Source organism: Sinocyclocheilus anshuiensis, unplaced genomic scaffold (genome assembly GCF_001515605.1).
Source record: "Sinocyclocheilus anshuiensis isolate Anshui unplaced genomic scaffold, SAMN03320099.WGS_v1.1 scaffold923, whole genome shotgun sequence".
Lineage (NCBI taxonomy): Eukaryota > Metazoa > Chordata > Actinopteri > Cypriniformes > Cyprinidae > Sinocyclocheilus > Sinocyclocheilus anshuiensis.
The window spans coordinates 816,043-835,440 of record NW_015544138.1 but is presented as its reverse complement, the minus strand read 5'-3'; the positions used below and the strand labels follow the sequence as shown (position 1 = coordinate 835,440).

The 19,398-nt window shown below is 36.6% G+C and overlaps 1 protein-coding gene across 2 annotated transcripts; it reads right to left on the bottom strand.

The window, feature by feature from the left end:
- Positions 1-1,501: 1,501 nt before the first annotated feature.
- rfx7b (regulatory factor X7b) lies at positions 1,502-18,428 on the bottom strand. Of its 2 annotated transcripts, XM_016494762.1 has the most exons (10): positions 17,990-18,428; positions 15,727-15,760; positions 7,997-8,082; positions 7,546-7,584; positions 7,273-7,395; positions 7,079-7,195; positions 6,853-6,937; positions 6,517-6,724; positions 6,075-6,376; positions 1,502-5,988 (listed from the first exon to the last, which is right to left on the bottom strand). In XM_016494762.1, exons 1-10 carry the CDS (start codon positions 18,103-18,105, stop codon positions 2,464-2,466), a joined length of 4,635 nt encoding a protein of 1,544 aa, XP_016350248.1. In that variant the 5' UTR covers positions 18,106-18,428; the 3' UTR covers positions 1,502-2,463. The 2 variants fall into 2 exon arrangements, with proteins under 2 accessions (XP_016350248.1, XP_016350249.1); XM_016494763.1 differs by lacking the exon at positions 7,546-7,584.
- Positions 18,429-19,398: the final 970 nt, after the last annotated feature.

Below are 19,398 nucleotides of genomic sequence, written 5' to 3'. Positions count from 1 at the left end.
GAACGACATCTGCGCTCACATAGGCATTTTTGATATCTATATATATCTATATATATATATATATATATATATATAAAAAGAAGAAAATTGAAGATATATTCAAACGAAAAACATTCATGAACCGAAACAGACTTATTTTAACTTAGTAAACATCGTAAAATGCATATAGCTTCTGAAGAACTACGTTTGTCCCCTCGTCCTGTTTTGATTGGCTAAAGGAGTGGTCACAACAAATACTACCATAGATAGTTTAACATACATGCGCACATACAGTCATTTTATAACATGGTAAAGCATGTTGGCTTTTTAATTTTTTTTAAACTCGTCGTTTTTAAATCTCGTATTTTCATATTTTCTTCTCAGAGGAGTGGTCACAACAAATACTACCATAGATAGTTTAACATACATGCGCACATACAGTCATTTTATAACATTGTAAAGCATGTTGGCTTTTTAATTTTTTTTTAAACTCGTCGTTTTTAAATCTCGTATTTTCATATTTTCTTCTCAAGTACGAGAAGTCGTACAACGCGGATCTCACTGAGATTAGAGCTCATTGCTACACAAGGCAAATATTCATTGTCGTTTTCGAGCATGAGTGAGTACTTCCTCTATTTATTGTCTTTAGAAGAATAACAACACGGGCACCAATTGTTGTTTGTCGACGGGGGAAAAAAACGCAACTTTTAGTGCAATAAGATGAACGTTTTCAAACCATTTCCAGTGTCTGCTCCTTTGATTCGTCTCTGCACACAACATTTAGCTATGTCACGATTAAATTAACTTTATATTTAAGTCTTATCTAATTTCTTTTTTCTTGATAAATCCATGCTATTATATCCTCTCTTCATTTACACATCACATCTGCGTACGCAGGAACCAATAAACTCCTAAGAAAAATGGTACATTAGCAAGCTACAGACCCAATATTTACTAGCACATCACAGGAAGCCAGAAACGTAACAAGCGAAATATCGTGCTGGCTATGGACTCGTTATGATCAGCTTTTTCTTAAGGGCACTCGAATCTACCTACAAATCATCACCATTAGCATCTTGATAAAATGGAAATCTCATGATGACAACTATGTCCTTTTTACAAATGTCGCACTACTAGCCTAGAAATGTAGCCTTCGTGAACTTGTACAACATGCTCCCCATCTATACATCCACCATATACATAATTTACACAAATGTGAATTCACTTACTGTAAAAGCGAACTAAAACAGTCAAGATCCCTTTTAGATCACAGGCGATTGAAGATGGAAACCTCAACGGATCGCAATCTCTTGTTCTTCCTCAGCGGCTCTTTGGTATGGAGTTAAGGCTGGAGAAACTACACAGGTTTGCCTGTTGATCTCGAGTTGGTAAGAATATCTAGCCATCACCATACCATCATCACTACCAGTTTGAAATGATGTGCTAAAAAGCCTACGAAATGGCTAGCAACCATCTGAACATGGAGAACTGCTAATTCACGACAAGTGCACCAAGTTCGTTCTTTTAAGAAATTCTTGAATTCAGAAGCCTTTAACGAGATGGAATAAGGCCTTAGACTCTGGAAATAAGGCAGACGAGTCTTATCTTCCCACTTTTCTGGAATAAAACAAACCAAAAGTCTCATCCTTACCCAACAGTTTGGATTTAACAGCATAAGTATTATGGCCTTAAATACCTTTTTCCCCCAAAATGTGTAAAATCACTTTGACAAAACAAATGACGGCTGATGAAAAGTACAGTAAATGCGATTCTTTAAGTCAGCACCAAGTAGCACCTAAGATCTTTGCAGTTCATTGAACTGACTGATTTACGATATGTAGATGTGTTATTTCACCTCTGCTGTACTTACGGTATTTGGGGGCACTCTTTTGCAATCTTTTGGCCTCCTATCAAACTCACAAAGCCACATTATTGGATGCTTAGACAACTGTCTAGAAAGGGTGTTTCCCCAAAGTCAACGATTCGTCACTTGGAATATTGCATTTCGTTGAAATACAAGAGCAAATTTTGCATGCAGGTTCTCAATATCCACTATGGTTTTAGAGGAAGGAAATATATAAAAGAGGGATATGCTTGTGCACCAGGTGATGTCTCATTATACTGAACGTACTTTACTACCAGCTGGAACCAGAGGAAATATCTGACCGTCCACTATAAATGACTTCTGGATGGGGAGAAATGACTGGAATGATCCATGAAATCATACAACAAGAATACAAACAAAACAACTGTAAAAAATTCAGATATAGCACATGCCTGTAAGAGATTTACCTCAGGTTGGCACTTTAAACTGGACAGTCCAATGCGTCCAGATTTTTGCTGCACAGACACGTCATTCAATACTTTTGTACGTAAAGGATACACAAAACGGTGCAATACAAAAAACAAAACGCGGAACAGAAACCATAAATATAAACAACGACGACAACAGCAACATCAACAATAAAGGAACAGGAAATAATATTATCCCAACATTTCCACGGTTGGCTGGTCTTTATTCTCCAGCCAATCGAAACCAGCAGAATTCACAGTATCGCTGCAAATCTGCTGAAACAGAGGATCGTTCTTCAGTTCTTCCAGTGTGGCGTCTTCATATTGGTCCTGCTGCTGACTGGGGTCAAACAGCAAGTTGGGGTCCAAAGTGTTCAGGTCGGTAATGCTACTCGAAAGGTCAGAAGTCAACCGCATATCGCTGGAAAACTCAGAGGCGACAGCACTGAGTTCTGACGCCACTTGTCCGATGAGTTGCGAACTGGGATTGAGGCTGTCCTCCCCTAAGAGATCCTTGACGGTAGTGTTGAAGTCCAGCTGCTCTTGCTGCTCCTGATTCACAACCTGCTGCGAGGTTTGGGGCAACAAGTGCTGCTGGCTGAGATCTGGGTCATCCTGTAATGGTTGTTGGTCCGGCAACTGCAACTGTTGGTCCTGGAGTTGCAACTGTGGGTCTTGAAGTTGGAGCTGTTGGTCTTGGAGTTGTAATTGCTGAGCTGGAAGTTGCAGCTGTTGATTCTGGAGCTGTAGCTGGTGGTTTTGCAGCTCCAACTGTGGTTCTTGGAGCTGAAGCTGCTCTTCCGGCTGTTGCAGTCCAGAGCCTGATTGTGCTTGACTGTCACCACAGGAGAAGGTGACTTGCTCCTCCCCCGTGCTTATGAGGTAACCCGTCTTCTGGAAGTCAAAGGGCGAAGGGCTTGAGTCCAGAGGCAGCTGCTGGTTCTGAGAGTTGGGGCCTCCGGAGAAGCCCTGTGTTGTCTCCAGGATTTGGGTTAAGTTCATCCGTGCTGTGTAATTGGCGGGCAGGTTATTTACGCCTAGCCCTCGCACTGCATCATCTCCATCTGTGTCCATCTTGCTAAGGAGCACAGTGGTGATCTTAGCACTATTGCTTTGCTGCACCTGGTGACTGATGGGCAGCAGCTCAGACTGCATCATGATGTTTAGTGGAACTGACTGGCTCCTCTGGGCCAAGCTGCTGGCACTGACAACAGACTGGTTGTTGGACAAAATGTTCAGGACCTCAGATGTCAGGGGGCAATTAAAGGGAGAAACAACAGACTGTGGGGTGATGATTGTTTGTGCAGTGGTGCCACTAAGGTTACGCTGGCGAACTGCCGGGCTAACGCTGCGACACCTGAAGGTTCCCCCTCCAGATGCGTTTCCTGCCCCTTTGTTGTCCAACGGAGCTGGGACGGCAAAACTTTCTTGCTTGCTACTAAGGGTGGTTTGCTGTCCTTGTTGCACTGGGGAAACGGTTGTCAACCTTCCCAAATTTACATCCTGATGCCTTGACTGAGACTGGAAAGATTGACCTGGGATGGCAAAAGCGTGTGGTTTACGGAAGTGGTCCTCGACCAGATCCTGGTAACTGGGCAGGAAACCAATGGTGGAGTTGGTGGAGATAACGGGAGAGCCTGCGGTGCTGTTGTACCTGTTGTTGATCCACTCCAGCTTGGCTTTATCTGGGTGGGTGGCCATTGGCCTTTGCATGGGTTTCACTGGACTGCTGGACACAACGCTACCATCGTGATATCCAGTTATACTGGAGTTTATAGGAGTGAACGCAAAGGGATTGCGGCATTCAATGGGACTTGGAGGAACACTGCTGCTGCAGTTTGACAGTGGAGTGCTGATGGGTGTATGGCGCCCACCTAAGATGCTATCCACTGGGGTAACAGGTGCCATTCGAGAACAAGGGCTTTCTCTGGTCAAGCTATGCCCCCCTGGTAGCATCTCGGAGGTAGGAGTTGGAGTAGGTGTTGGTGTCGGTGTGGGCGTCGGAGTTGGCGTGTGGATTGGAGTGGCACTACTATGGGATGAATGATAGAACTGTGTACTTGTCTGATGGGGCGACAGGATTGCTCCTTGGCCAACTGTGGCTTGACCTTGTAGGGATATATCAACACAACTCAGGTAGGATTGCAAGCTGCTATTCAGCTTCATCTGTTCCTCCATCTGTACAAGCTCTTCTACAATACTGTCCTGGGTCATATCATCATCATTGAAGGGGAAATAGTCCATGCTTGTTTGGGCTCCTGCAAAATCAACAATGTCCTGCTGAAGAGTGAGCTGACTGGTGGTCTCAGTTGCCTGGGCCATCAATGGTAACGGATTAGCTGCAATCTGCTTGTGTTCTGTTTGCATCTGTTGCGAGTAGTCTTGCAGCGAACTCTTGAGCTCCCTTACAGCAGATACCTCCTGAGAAACGTCACTGCTGATTTGTTGGTGTCTTGGGATTTGCTGCAGTAAAGCTGTGCTATTACCAGAAGCAGTTTCATTCAGGCTAATATCAGCAACTTCATTCTCGATTTGTGAAGAGCTCTGAGGATTAACAGTCTGAGAGGTGCCCAGGGCTCCAATGGGGGTGTCAGAAAGAGCCAAGATTTGAGTCGGAAGAGAGCTACTCTGTTTTAGTGTAACTTTGCATGGAGCGCTCTCTGGTCTTGCTGGGGTGCCAGGTCTCTGAATCTTCTTAGCTGCTATTACAATACCAGGCTTGGTATTGCTGCTAACATCCAAAGGTTGCTGGGAAATGAATACTCTTTTAACTGGGATTGTATGGGTTTCCAAAACAGATGCAGAGCGTTTTCGAAGGCTTTTTGGACCGAGGCCAGCATCTTTAGAAGAAGTGCTTGCAGTTGCCATCGCACAAATGGATGACAATTCGGCGTCTAAATTCTGGCTAGTAACAGTTAAATACAAAGTACTTTCTGGTTGATCGTTGTTGTTATTGCTGCTCGGGGCAAGAGCCCCCATGATTGTACTTGAAGGGGTTGTAGAGTCACTCTTGGCCCTTGCCACTCTCTCAGGCACAGGAGATGCCTTAATAAAAAGAGAGGGTTCACTGGAAGCCCTGAATTTAGTGGCTCTTTCATTCTTTAGTCCTGTACTTGCCCCTGATACAGTGCTTTGTTTATCAACAGCAGTAGCTGAGTTACTGTCATTCACAGCTTCAAATGTCACTTTTACCTCATTGGTAACAGTGGACGCTGATGGGGTTAGGGTCATGAAGGGACGTCCAGCTTTCCCAGATGACTGAAGAGACATGACAGATGCCCCATTCTGACCTTGATGGGTTTGGCTAGATTCTTCCAGGGAAGCTGTGCTACTGACACCCACTGAAGCAGGTCGCAACGGGGTAGGAGTACTACTACTACTGCTACTGTTAGGAGCTAATGAAATTGCAGTCATCTTGACCACATTTACAGAGCTAACGTGGGATGTGGGCATCACCGTCTTGATGGGACTGTTGGTGATGAGGAGTGTTGGGGGTGAGCGAAGGGCAATGGCGCTTGTGGCCGATGGTTTAGGTAAAATCTGAGCATATCGGTGTCTAGCCAACCTGTCACCGACTGGGCTGGCAGGGATATTTTGGGGTGTTTTTGGAGACTGCTTAACAGGTTGTGTCACAACCTGGAAGTTAACAGGTACAACTTTTCCCTCTGCTGCCCCAACAGGACTTGGAGAGGTCATTAGTTGCCTGTTTCTCTGAACCTGCAAACAAAAGCACAATCTAAATAACTTGTCCATTGAGCAATGTCAAATCATCCACACCCTGCTATCAACCAAAATCTCCTTACTGTAATAGGACTTGGAACAGCAGTAACCACAATGCCTATGGTTTGTTGAGGGGATAGTAGTGCAGGACTTCCAGAGGTCAGGCTGGATCCAGGGCCAGGTGTGCCCGCCTCTGCCCTTCTGGCCTGGGCATCAGTGGGCAAAGGAGAGGTGAGCTTCTGCTCCTGCTGTTTCTTCTGAATCTTCCGCTGCAGCTGCTGTTTGGCGTCTACAGAAGGCGAAGGGAGGGTCTTCACTTGGGGCTGGAATGAGTTGGCTTCACCAGTTGGCACAAAGGCAGAGGCAGGCGTAGGGGTTTTCATACCTGGTTTTTATCAAAGAGATTCAAGTTAGAAACAAGAAATGAACATAGTCTGAATGCCACACAAGTAAACCAGTAGCTGCTACAACCAACATTTTCATGCGTCATCTAGATTTGTATGCAAGGTATTTTTTGTTTCTTGCCTGTTGGGGTTCCAGTCATAACAGTCAGAGCTGCCATGGACTTAGTGCCTATATAATGACTGTTGAGAAGAAAGCGTGCCAGTTCCTCCACACTGTCAAACTGGCGACTCAAAACCTTCTGAGCCCATTCGCAGACCAGACCGCAAGCTGCCGAACGCATCTCATCCTCAGCACTGGGAGACTGTCCAGTCGACTCCAACAACTCACACTAAAGAAGAGGAGGGATAAGAGGGGACTTGGTTATCAAACCTGCACATAATGTTGTTGCAATTAGGGTATTTAAAATAAACTGATATGAATCTCTTGTTTTGGATTTGACAGGAACAGGATACTGACCCCATCTCCTGATTTGTGCACGTCCAGGTTAGGGAGTGACGGCATGTGCACAAATGCTTTTTTTCTCAGCCCGCTGTAGCAGTACGTAATGCACTGTAAAGGTGCACAACAATTCTCAATGCATACAAAATGTTTCAAAAGCAAATGTTGTCATGCATTAGGTGTATTGCATTTTGCAATCTACAGTATACAAAACATATCAGATTTTTTCCACACAAAAGGATATTTTGATTTCCCCCTCATGCCCAAACGGCGTGCCTTCATGTTCGGAAAAACATTTTTCATGATCTTTCCGAAATCAGCTGCGCTTAAAGGATGGTAGCCCAGATTGTCGCAATAACTCCTGAAACACAGCATGAGAAACTGATGAGTACAAGCAAACACAAACTCCGTCCATTACTGCAGCATTAAACCACTCACTTGTATTCATCGTACACCTCTTGTTTTGGCAGTGAGGTTTCCGGGTGCTCTTCCAAGTGATTTCGGATCCAGTTGAATGCGTACATCTGTTGAGTTCGGCTCGACGTCATGGAGTTCTGGTCACTATTGGGAAAACAGAGGAAAAGAAAGACTTGAAACAGTGATGGTGTAGCACCAGAAAGCTGTGTGTACGTCTGTTGGTCCTGTATAATATATCATGTTACATATTACTTCAAAATTCTTTTCCCTTTAATATAGTTAAAATTGTAGTACCATATCGCAGGACTTCCAGAGCCCCTCTGATTTTCAGTTCTATTGGACATCATGTTGGGAAAGAGGGGTTGACATGATGGACAGATAAGGGGAAACAAATGATAAAACACAAGCTTGGTATTGCAATGTCATAATTTACACAAAATCTATTTTAATGGTGAAATGATTAGCTTGAATGAATCATGAATCAATTTGAAGCTGAATAAATGCAAAATTAGACAATATTACAAAAAAATTATACTTGCATATGCTTTGATTTTGTTTCATAAATGCATTTCGTATATGCATGTTTCACTGAATGTAAACATGAATCAATCATAATTATCAGACATATGAGTGTATTTGATATTGCAAAGCACAAAAATCACAAATGGTTCATGAGGTGTTGAAATCATAAAAGGAGAGGAGGGGGATATGGAAAGGAATAAGGTAGATAAAAAATAATATGTACCTTTTTTCATTGCCACTACTGGGACCAGAAGGCAACTTAAGGTAGAGGTAGAGCTTTTCAATATCTGTAAACTTCTCAACATCTTGCTGTGTGAATGAACAATGCAAGGATTATGAGACAAGGGCATTTCACACAAGTTTATTATTTTTTAAAATCACAGCATGCTAATAGTAACGTGCAAGTATTACATGTAATTAAAGTGTTAAAATCAGTGAAATTCTATGACTAACCTAAATGTATTTTTCCCCAAAAGTTAGTCACACCATATTTTTCAGAACAATAGTTTTTTCCAATAAAAGTTTATTTTGATGGGGCAAAAAATTATTTTGCTTGTTTTAGCAAGTCAGCGGCACCTTGTTTAAATCATTAGATTTATAGCAATGCATCATGTTACAACGTTGCTTCATTAATATAGTCACACTAATTTCAGGCAAGTTTGACATTATTTTTACTCTAAAAAACAAAAACCCAGCATGTGCAACATTCATGTACAACATTCATTAAAATTTGTTCAAATATTTTTTTTTTGGTATTTGTGTGCGAAATTTGCCGTTTTAAAAATTATTATTATTATTTGAATGATTTAATGACACATCAAGAATTTTAGGAGTTTTTCCTAGGGCTGCAAGATTAATCATATTTTAATCATGATCGTGATTTTTACTTATTGATTATTTAAGCATACTTGCTATAAAACTATTGACTGTATTGTTTGTGAAAAACAAAAAAACATTAACTTATTATACAATTATATTAATTAATATTAAGAATTTCACTGCTTAAAGTTTTCCAAGTTTTCATAATGTAGAGAGATAAAATAAACCTTACACTTTCTTAATTTGTGGTTAAATTTGTGAAAGTGCAATAATTTCAATGAAATCTTAATCAAGCAAAATAATTGTGGTCATTAGTTTTAACCATAATCGTTCAGCCTTAGTTTTTCCCAATAAAAGTTTATATATTTGGTTGTGATGGAAATGACTAAAAAATTCCACTGCAGCAGAAATACAATTTTGCTTGTTTTAGTAACTTTTTTCCAAAACATAAAAGAAAATTAATTATTATCATGCACAATATCAAATTCCCACACCATTATCACACACTAAAATTCACTTTAAAGGCCTTGATTTTTGGCCCCTGCAAGACTCCACGGCCCATGACATCACTGTCTTCTCCTGCATTCATTTCCACAAGGTTGCGTATTGTACGGGGAGAGCCAGAGCTCCTCGAGTTGGCCAGGCACACAGTACGTGTCTGCGCATATGACCAGCAGCAAACCTGCAATCCTGCCCTGCTCTTAGCCGGTTGCCATGTAAACCCTAACAGCAAACATGCATGTCAATGCTGACACACTGGCAACACGTCGTTTCAGCACAGGCTCCGCCCACCTCGCATTTAATTGGCTGGTGAGAATGAATTCCTCTCACCTCATCCTGTTCTAGTCGCCTCTTTGTTGCTAGGGGAAACCAGCGCTCGTGAATGGGGTGAGGCTTGACAGCCAATGAGAGTAAATAAAAAAATAAAAGACAATTCACTGTTATTTCCTAAATGTACCAGGTAGCCGTCACAAATCCTTCCATCCAAAGCAAACAGCCTTATTCTTATTCTGTGTAACTCTTTAAAGGTTTTATTATGTTACTAAACACTTTCAATAATGACTGTGATTATTGATAAGCACCATTCTAATGCAATATGATGTATGGAATAGATATCTAGTGTCTGATTGGCTGTACAGCAGCGACAGGTGTTACTGGCCAATCACTGAACAACAAAACACAAAATGCTCTTTTTGACTGTGGCTATATTGTACATTGTATTCTAGATTTTGTTCCATATTTATAATGCAACTCTAAATTCAGTTTGGATGAGTTGCGTTTGAAGGTTGATTGTATGTTGCTTTTACAAACAGCTAGTCGTATCAATTAACTGGTGAAAGAGTTATTTTGATTATGATTAAACTACTAAGTGAACATTGGTGTCTTTTATCATATTGATGTTCTAGGCATTTTATAAAAGTAATATGCTGCTCTGCGTCATGTTGTCCCAAACAAACACTCTTTAACCATGGTAAAAAAAAAATTCCAATCTATACAATTCCACTCCATTCCATTCTATTCTATTCCAATGTATTCAAATCCATTCCATTCCCAATCTATTCAATTTCTATTTATACAACTGCATTCCATTTCAATCTATATAATTGCATTCAATTCCATTCCAATCTATACAATTCTACTTCATTGTATTCTATTCCAATCTATTCTAAATCAAATCAAATCCATTCCATTCTATACAATCCCACTCAATTGTATTCTATTCCAATCCATTATATTCAATACCAATCTATACAATTTCATTCCATTCCAGTCTATTCAAATCCATTCTATTGCATTCCATTTAATTCCAATCTACTCCATTTCATTCTATTCAATTCAACTCCATTCCATTCTATTATATTCCAGTCTATTCAAACCCATTCCAATCTATACAATTCCACTCCACTCCATTTTTTTTTTGCATATAAGCATCACAACTCAAATGTCTCTATTAGGATCATTTACATCTGATAACAAACAACCACAGACTTTTTTTTCCTAAAACAACTGTTTTTATTTAATTTTAAAACACTAAATAGACACAGAAACCACTATAGCCTAGTACTTTCCTAAACACTTGTACTTATAAATATATAATTGTGATAATTGTGTTGATCCATCAATATTCATTTAAAAAAAATGTTATATATATATATATTACAGCATTTTTAAAAATATAAACATTCATTAAGTCATGGTTTGAAATGTTGCTGTAAACGTTAAACTGCATAATTATTCAATTAATATTCAAGTAAAATCTAGTATCTTAAAAGCTCAATAAATATGATATATTAGACCATTTAAATAGTCTTTTTTAATTCAAAGCAGAAGCCCTAGAATGTGACATCATACCCTGTTGCCCCAATTATAATTAAGTATCTGAAATCATTCTGCTTGTTTTAAATCTAGTGTGACTGCAGCTTAAGGCTTTTGCACATGGAAGGTAAATGATTCCTGAGAAGTGCTCCTATCTTCATCTTCCTGGTTATGGCCTCCGTGGATACAACTGTTTGTTACTGGAGTCATGGCACACATTTATATATGTATGCTGTACAGGATCCCACAAAAGCTATAACTAGCTATAAAAGCTATAATCGGTAAAAAATTGTGGGGAATATGTTAGTACTTTCACATGTTAAAAACATGTTAGTACTTTTTTGAAAACATGTTGGTACTTTTAAATGTTAAAAACATGTGAGTACTTTAAAATGTAAAAAAAACATGTTAGTACTTTGATTAAAAAGCAAAAAAAAAAAAAAAAAATCGTAGTATTTTAAAATGTTAAAAACGTGTTAGTATTTTAAAATGGTAAAAAAAATGTCAGTACTTCGTTGAAAATATGTTAGTACTTTCAATGTTAAAAAAGTTAGTACTTTAGAATGTAAAAAACATGCTAGTACTTCATTTAAAAGTAAAAAAAAATAGTACTTTAAAACATTAAAAAACATGTTAGTACTTTGTTTAAAATGTAAATAAAATCTTAGTATTTTGAAATGGTAAAAAAATGTCAGTATTTGACTGAAATTACGTTAGTACTTTCAAATGTTAACAAAGTTAATACTTTAAAATGTAAAAAAAACATGTTAGTACTTTTAAATGTTAATAACATGTTAGTACTTTGTTTAAAATGTTAAAAACATGTTAGTACTTTGTTTAAAATGCTAAAAACATGTTAGTACTTTTAAATGTTAATAACATGTTAGTACTTTGTTTAAAATGTTAAAAACATGTTAGTACTTTGTTTAAAATGCTAAAAACATGTTAGTACTTTTAAATGTTAATAACATGTTAGTACTTTGTTTAAAATGTTAAAAACATGTTAGTACTTTGTTTAAAATGCTAAAAACATGTTAGTACTTTTAAATGTTAATAACATGTTAGTACTTTGTTTAAAATGTTAAAAACATGTTAGTACTTTGTTTAAAATGCTAAAAACATGTTAGTACTTTTAAATGTTAATAACATGTTAGTACTTTGTTTAAAATGTTAAAAACATGTTAGTACTTTGTTTAAAATGCTAAAAACATGTTAGTACTTTTAAATGTTAATAACATGTTAGTACTTTGTTTAAAATGTTAAAAACATGTTAGTACTTTGTTTAAAATGCTAAAAACATGTTAGTACTTTTAAATGTTAATAACATGTTAGTACTTTGTTTAAAATGTTAAAAACATGTTAGTACTTTGTTTAAAATGCTAAAAACATGTTAGTACTTTTAAATGTTAATAACATGTTAGTACTTTGTTTAAAATGTTAAAAACATGTTAGTACTTTGTTTAAAATGCTAAAAACATGTTAGTACTTTTAAATGTTAATAACATGTTAGTACTTTGTTTAAAATGTTAAAAACATGTTAGTACTTTGTTTAAAATGCTAAAAACATGTTAGTACTTTTAAATGTTAATAACATGTTAGTACTTTGTTTAAAATGTTAAAAACATGTTAGTACTTTGTTTAAAATGCTAAAAACATGTTAGTACTTTTAAATGTTAATAACATGTTAGTACTTTGTTTAAAATGTTAAAAACATGTTAGTACTTTGTTTAAAATGCTAAAAACATGTTAGTACTTTTAAATGTTAATAACATGTTAGTACTTTGTTTAAAATGTTAAAAACATGTTAGTACTTTGTTTAAAATGCTAAAAAAAACATGTTAGTACTTTGTTTAAAACATTAAAAAACATGTTAGTACTTTGTTTAAAATTTAAATAAAATCTTAGTATTTTGAAATGGTAAAAAAATGTCAGTATTTGACTGAAATTATGTTAGTACTTTCAAATGTTAACAAAGTTAATACTTTAAAATGTAAAAAAAACATGTTAGTACTTTTAAATGTTAATAACATTTTAGTACTTTGTTTAAAATGTTAAAAACATGTTAGTACTTTGTTTAAAATGTTAAAAACATGTTAGTACTTTGTTTAAAATGTTAAAAACATGTTAGTACTTTGTTTAAAATGTTAAAAACATGTTAGTACTTTGTTTAAAATGTTAAAAACATGTTAGTACTTTGTTTAAAATGTTAAAAACATGTTAGTACTTTGTTTAAAATGTTAAAAACATGTTAGTACTTTGTTTAAAATGTTAAAAACATGTTAGTACTTTGTTTAAAATGCTAAAAAAACGTTAGTATTTTAAAATGTTAAAAAATGCTAGTATTTCAAACTCGTAAAAAAACATGTTAATGCTTTGTTGAAAACATGTCAGCACTTTTAAATGTTAAAAAAATGTCAGTACTTTGTTGAAAACATGTTAATATTAAAGAATTTGCATTAACATTCAGATACACCGTAAAAATGATTTCACAGAGTTGTAAATAAAACAAAGATTAGTGGAGTACATTTGACAAGGAAATAGCCTACTATTTCAGTCTTTCTAAATCGAAATTTCACATTTAATTCAATGTGTTACTTGCAGCTTATTCATAATTATTTATTAAAGTTACTAGCAATTTTGGAGTGAAAATTGGTGTGAATACTACAAACACACTAAGGAAGAACTATGACAACTATATCATATCAATTATATCATAATAAATTAATATACATACATAGCAGGACACTATGACACACTCGCTGTTGACAAATAACTATGGGTAACTCTAGGATGACAACTGCTGTAGAAAGCACTGTTTTGATAAAAGTGAGCGGCCTTCTGGAACTAAAAATAAATCACACCGTCAGACAGTAATGAATATCACTAACACATTCGTTACACGATCAGAATTGTCTCAAAATGAAGACATTCACTAAATATGACTCACAAACTAATGACCTCATTCACATTCACAGATGCAAAACAATTCATAAACACATTTGTGTAAATGCAGTGCTTCTACATCTAAAAACTGAATGTTGAATCTGCATTTTTAAATGTCTTGTTTAATGTTTTTAATAATGTACTACCACAATACTCATACTATCACTGCAGCATGCAGTATGTATACTGTGCTAATTGTCTGTATGCACGTAACACTTCTATGATCTTCTACACTTGCCTAAATGTGCATTATACAACTAGAGCACTTGACGCACAATACTGTATCCCACGATGCAATGTGCTCGGCTTGACCTTCCATTTTCAGTGTGATGAATGAACAAGTTTGCCTGGTTCACCAGTAACTGATGCTGATTACTAGATAACCAGTGGTCAATGTAATGCTCCTTTTTTACAATTTTTTATTATTTAACACCATATCTCCAGAAAAAGCTATTTTCATGGCAAATTCAGTAGTAGAATTTTTTTTTTAAAATCATAATGAAAATTGAGAAAACAATATCCAATAATTTAGTAGTATTTTCTTATATCTGCGATATAATAGTATTATATCGTATTATATACTATTACTTATAATAGTATTTTCTTTATAAAAGCGTCTGCTAAATGTCTAAATATCAAAATATAAACCTATGGCAATTAGATATGCATTTTTCGTTTGATATTTGATAGAAAACCTAAATTATTCCCATGAAAATTATTTTTCCAAAAGGCCATTAACAAAAGATATTTATAATATGTAATTTTCTAATGCAATATTTACCAAATATTATCTCTAAAAATGCTAATTAATTTTATAAACAGTGGCAATAGCAATAAGACTTCAATATTCATAAATAGTTACATTTATAAATAATATTTTAAATTTATTGACCAAGGATTATAGATTATTACAGTTTACACTTGTCAAGCAACGTTGCAACTTGCTGCATTAATATAGAATGCATTTGCATTTTAAACAACAACTCTGAACATCGCTCATGCAGAATCTAAATTTAGAGTAGGGATGGGGGATATGGGCTTAAAAATATATCACGATAATTTCTGGTATTTGTTGCGATAACGTTATCAATGACGATAATTCAGGGAATCCTGTTTCTTTAGAGAAAACTATTATCGTTCCTATTTTTACCCAAAACAGGATGTTGTGAGCATTACTGAGTACACACGTAATGTAATGTCAGTTTAATTCATACTGGAAGCCAGAGGGCGCCCTTGCGCAGAAACTCCACATGCATCGCAGAAGTAATAGCACTGACCACGCTCCAGGAAATCCCTAATATGGACAAAGGTATCCAGTTCTCGCTGTAGCTAGAGAAATTTTAACTGATGAAACTTGAAGACAATAAACATACGATTGCACAAAATATATGGTTTATCTGTGTTCTTCAAGCAATCTTGGATATATTTTTATAAGGAAAGTATATTTATAATGCAATGCTAATAGACATAGCCTTTATCACTGTATATAATACTATAAGTCTGTAATATGAAACCACATCTGGTCACAAAAATTTTTTATTTCAAACTATGTTATTAAGTTAATTTGGAGAAAAAGCATGTCAATAAATGATATCTTTGTTGGACAACAGGTTTGTAAACAGGCTCATACACATGCAAAACTGTATCACACAAGTGCTACTGTAGTACATTTATTCCGCACTGTCGCACACAGAAATATGTCAACAACTAGGCTTTATCGTTATTATCGTGGGAAGACTAATTGTTATCGTGGGGAGAATTTTTACCAGTATATCGCAAACGATAAGATATCGCCCATCCCTAATTTAGAGTCCAAATACAAAAACTGGAAGCACATTGCCTAAAAGTTCATAATTAATAACATGAGAGACTTACCAATATACTCTCCACTTTTGATTGTACAGATTTGCTGTAAAACAAGAAAAGCTGATTATTAGAGCAATTGTGCTTCAAGTATGAAAACAGTGGGGAAAAAAAGACATGCTGTTAGGTTCCTAAAACAGGCAGGGCATTTCTTGGAGGTGGTTGCGCTTTGTTTAAAATAAAAGAATTCGTAGAAAAAGCACCGGCTTTTTTTTAATTCTTAATGACAGTGTCAAAGGTCGAGTCAGGGCAGGTGCGTTTCTACACCACTTGTCTATTCAACTAACAGGTTTGTTGTTTCTGGAGAAATTAAGCTTTAATGGACATTAAGTGCATGTGGATCATCTAAAATCATTTTCATGTCTGATTTTTTTTATAGGAAATGAGGTGTAAGTGGACTTCAGACGTCGCATTTAACTTAAATCAAACATTCATTCAAGGCAATTAGACATCATCCCTGTGCAACTGAAATCATACAATTCAAGCAATGAAATCATGTATCCACTGCACCTAAAATCAGACATCCGAATGCAATGAAATTAGAAACAGACTTTGACAGTCACCTCGTGTACTGAGATCAAATATTTCTTGCATTTGAAAAAAGATATGGCATGCAATGACATCAGAAATCCATGCAATAAAATCAGACATCATATAATCAAAGCAATTATAACAGACATCGCAAAATGCAATTAGAAATCAGACAATCATGTGCAGTCAAATCAGATATTACTTGTCAATGCATGGCATATCTGATTTAAAATGCAAATAATGCAAGTATGTCTGATTAATTTTAATTGCAATGATTCTATTGCTTGAATATGATGTCTGATTTTATTGCATGGGGACGTTGTCTGATTTTGTCTCATTGGTTTTCTGATGTCATTGCATGTAGGATTTCTGATGCCTTTGCATGGCTTATCTTATGTCTGATTTCTAATTGCATTAGGGCATCTGTTTTAATTGATAGGACATTCTGATGTCACTGCATGTGCATGGGATGTCTGATTTCATTGCATTTGGATGTATGATTTTAAATGCATGGAGATGATGTCTGATTTTATCTCATTGATTTTCTGATGTCATTGCATGGCATGTCAGATTTTAAATGCATATTGAGAAAATCCATGAGATAAAATCAGACATCACCCCCATGCAATGAAATCACGTATCCATTGCAACTGAAATCAGACATTCAAGTGCAATGAAATTAAATATCAGACATAATCACATGCATTGAAATCATACATTACATGCATGCCATGGAATGAAATCAGACATCCCATTCAGACAAAAAAAAAAATCCATGCTAGAAAATCAAGCATCATATGCGAGAAATGAAATCAGACATCCAAATGAGATTAGAAATCATACATAAACCCAGTGACATCAGAAAATCCATAAATAAAACCAGACATCGTATGCAAGCAATAAAATCAGACAAATCTAATGCAGTCATAAACCAGACATAATCACATGCACTTAAAAACTAGATATGCCATGAAACGAAATAACACAATTCCATGCATTGAAACCAGATATTATTTGAAATCAGACACCCATGCAGTGGCATTAGAAAATCCATGCAATAAAATCCGACATCAGATCCAAGCATTGTAATCAGACACTCTAATGCAATTATAAACCAGCCATAATCACATGCACTGAATCCAGATATGCCATGCAAAAAAAATCATACACAACCCATGCACTAAAATACAGGCCTGCTGTCCATTTGACATCAGACATCCTATGTAAACAATCAAACATGGCATGCAATGAAATCAGACATCCCGTGCACTGAAACCAGATATTATTTGAAATCAGACATCCCATGCAATAACAGAAAATCCATGCAATAAATTGAGGCATCCAAATGCAATGGAAATAGAAACAGATTTTGAAAGTCACATGCAATGACATCATGTATCAGTTGCATTTGAAATCAGATGTACCATGCAATGAAATCAGACAATCTAATGCAATCATAAACCAGCCATAATAACATGCACTGAAGCCAGATATGCCATGCAAATAAATCATACACAACCCATGCACTAAAATACAGGCCTGCTGTCCATTTGACATCAGACATCCTATGTAAACAATCAAACATCGCATGCAGTGAAATCAGACATCCCGTTCCAAGCGCAACCCGTCATATGCACGCAAGGTGCTCCGTCTCTCTCTCTCTCTCTTTCTCTCTCAGGGCAGAGACGAGTGTTGGAGATGTGCAGGAGTGTTTTTGAGATCGGACCCAGATCGGATCTCTTACCAAATTGAATTCTTGATCTTGTTGTACTGCAGCGCCGTCGCCTCGGGGCTCTGCAGGGACGCTCCGGGAGCACCGGGCTGTTGTTGTTGATCATCAGCCATCACGGTGAGATTCATGCATGGGAGGAGGAGGAGGAGGAGGAAGAAGAGGAAGAGGAGGACAGCTTCAGCATGTAGGCCTCATTTGAGCGCATAACGCCCGGAGCCGAGGTCAGAAGAGCCTTTTACCGGGAGTACGGACCGAGCAGCACGGGCCCGGCGCTCGGGTTCGGACGCATAAACGGCGACGGGCGAGAACGCAGCGGAAAAACACGGAGATTCTCGGTGCGGCGGACAGAAGCAGCAGCAGCAGCAGCCGCCACGGACCGAGCTGCAGGCGGAGACTGCGCATGCGCACGGGCGTGTGTGTGCGTGCGCTCGAGTGTGAACCCTAGCCACACTTTGGAGAGAACATTGTATGTTTGTTAGAACCGAACAAAACTGAATCAGAAATAAAGTTAACAAGGTGTTTATTATTATTATTATTACACTATAGTCAACATTTGAAGTGAATCAAAACCTTTCATCAAAGTTGTCCTAAAATCTAAAAACAAAATGCGTTCTTGTTTTTAGACAACTTTGATGAACTTTTTTGATCCACTTCAAATGCTGTATCATTATCAATATTGCAAAAATAAGTAACATTTGTTTAAGGGGCAGTTTTTTTTTAATTTATTTTTTTATATCTAACCCTAACCTACCTTTACAAAAAATGAAGGGACGTCTAAAAAAGGTCAAGAGGTAATACTATAGTACTTTTATTGATACAAGTACGTATAAATATAAGTACTTCAAAAGTGCATTGGTATAACATGCCCAAAAACGTGATATTACTAGCCAATAGTTGTTTGGGTTTTAGATATTCTTCAGTATAAATAAAAATATACTTTTTTGAAGACAGATTTTCATGTGGTTACATCAATTCACTCCAAGCATGAGACTAAAAAAAACAAACAAACAACAACAAAAAAAACATGTTAATACTTTATGGTATCAGTTAAAAAAAAAAAAATTGAATTAAAACCTGAAATCACCTACATTGTGGGATCCTTTGGGAGAAAAACGGTTTAATAAAATGTTCATTAAAATCTAAAAATGTCCAAAGGTGACTGCAGGGATTTTGGTTGGAGGTAGCCTAGTAATTATCATTAACCTAATTTAAAACAAGTGCTAAGAAAAAAGTACCAGCATGAACCATGGTAATAACCTGATTAAAATGGCTGATATTAAATGTTTATTAATGCTTCGGCCATGTAAATCATTAAAACATGCCAATGAAGCTTTAAATCTCCAATTTGAGTATGAATTCACCAAAATAATTATACACTGCCCTCTGCTGGTGACACAGAATAGAAACACACGCACTGACCT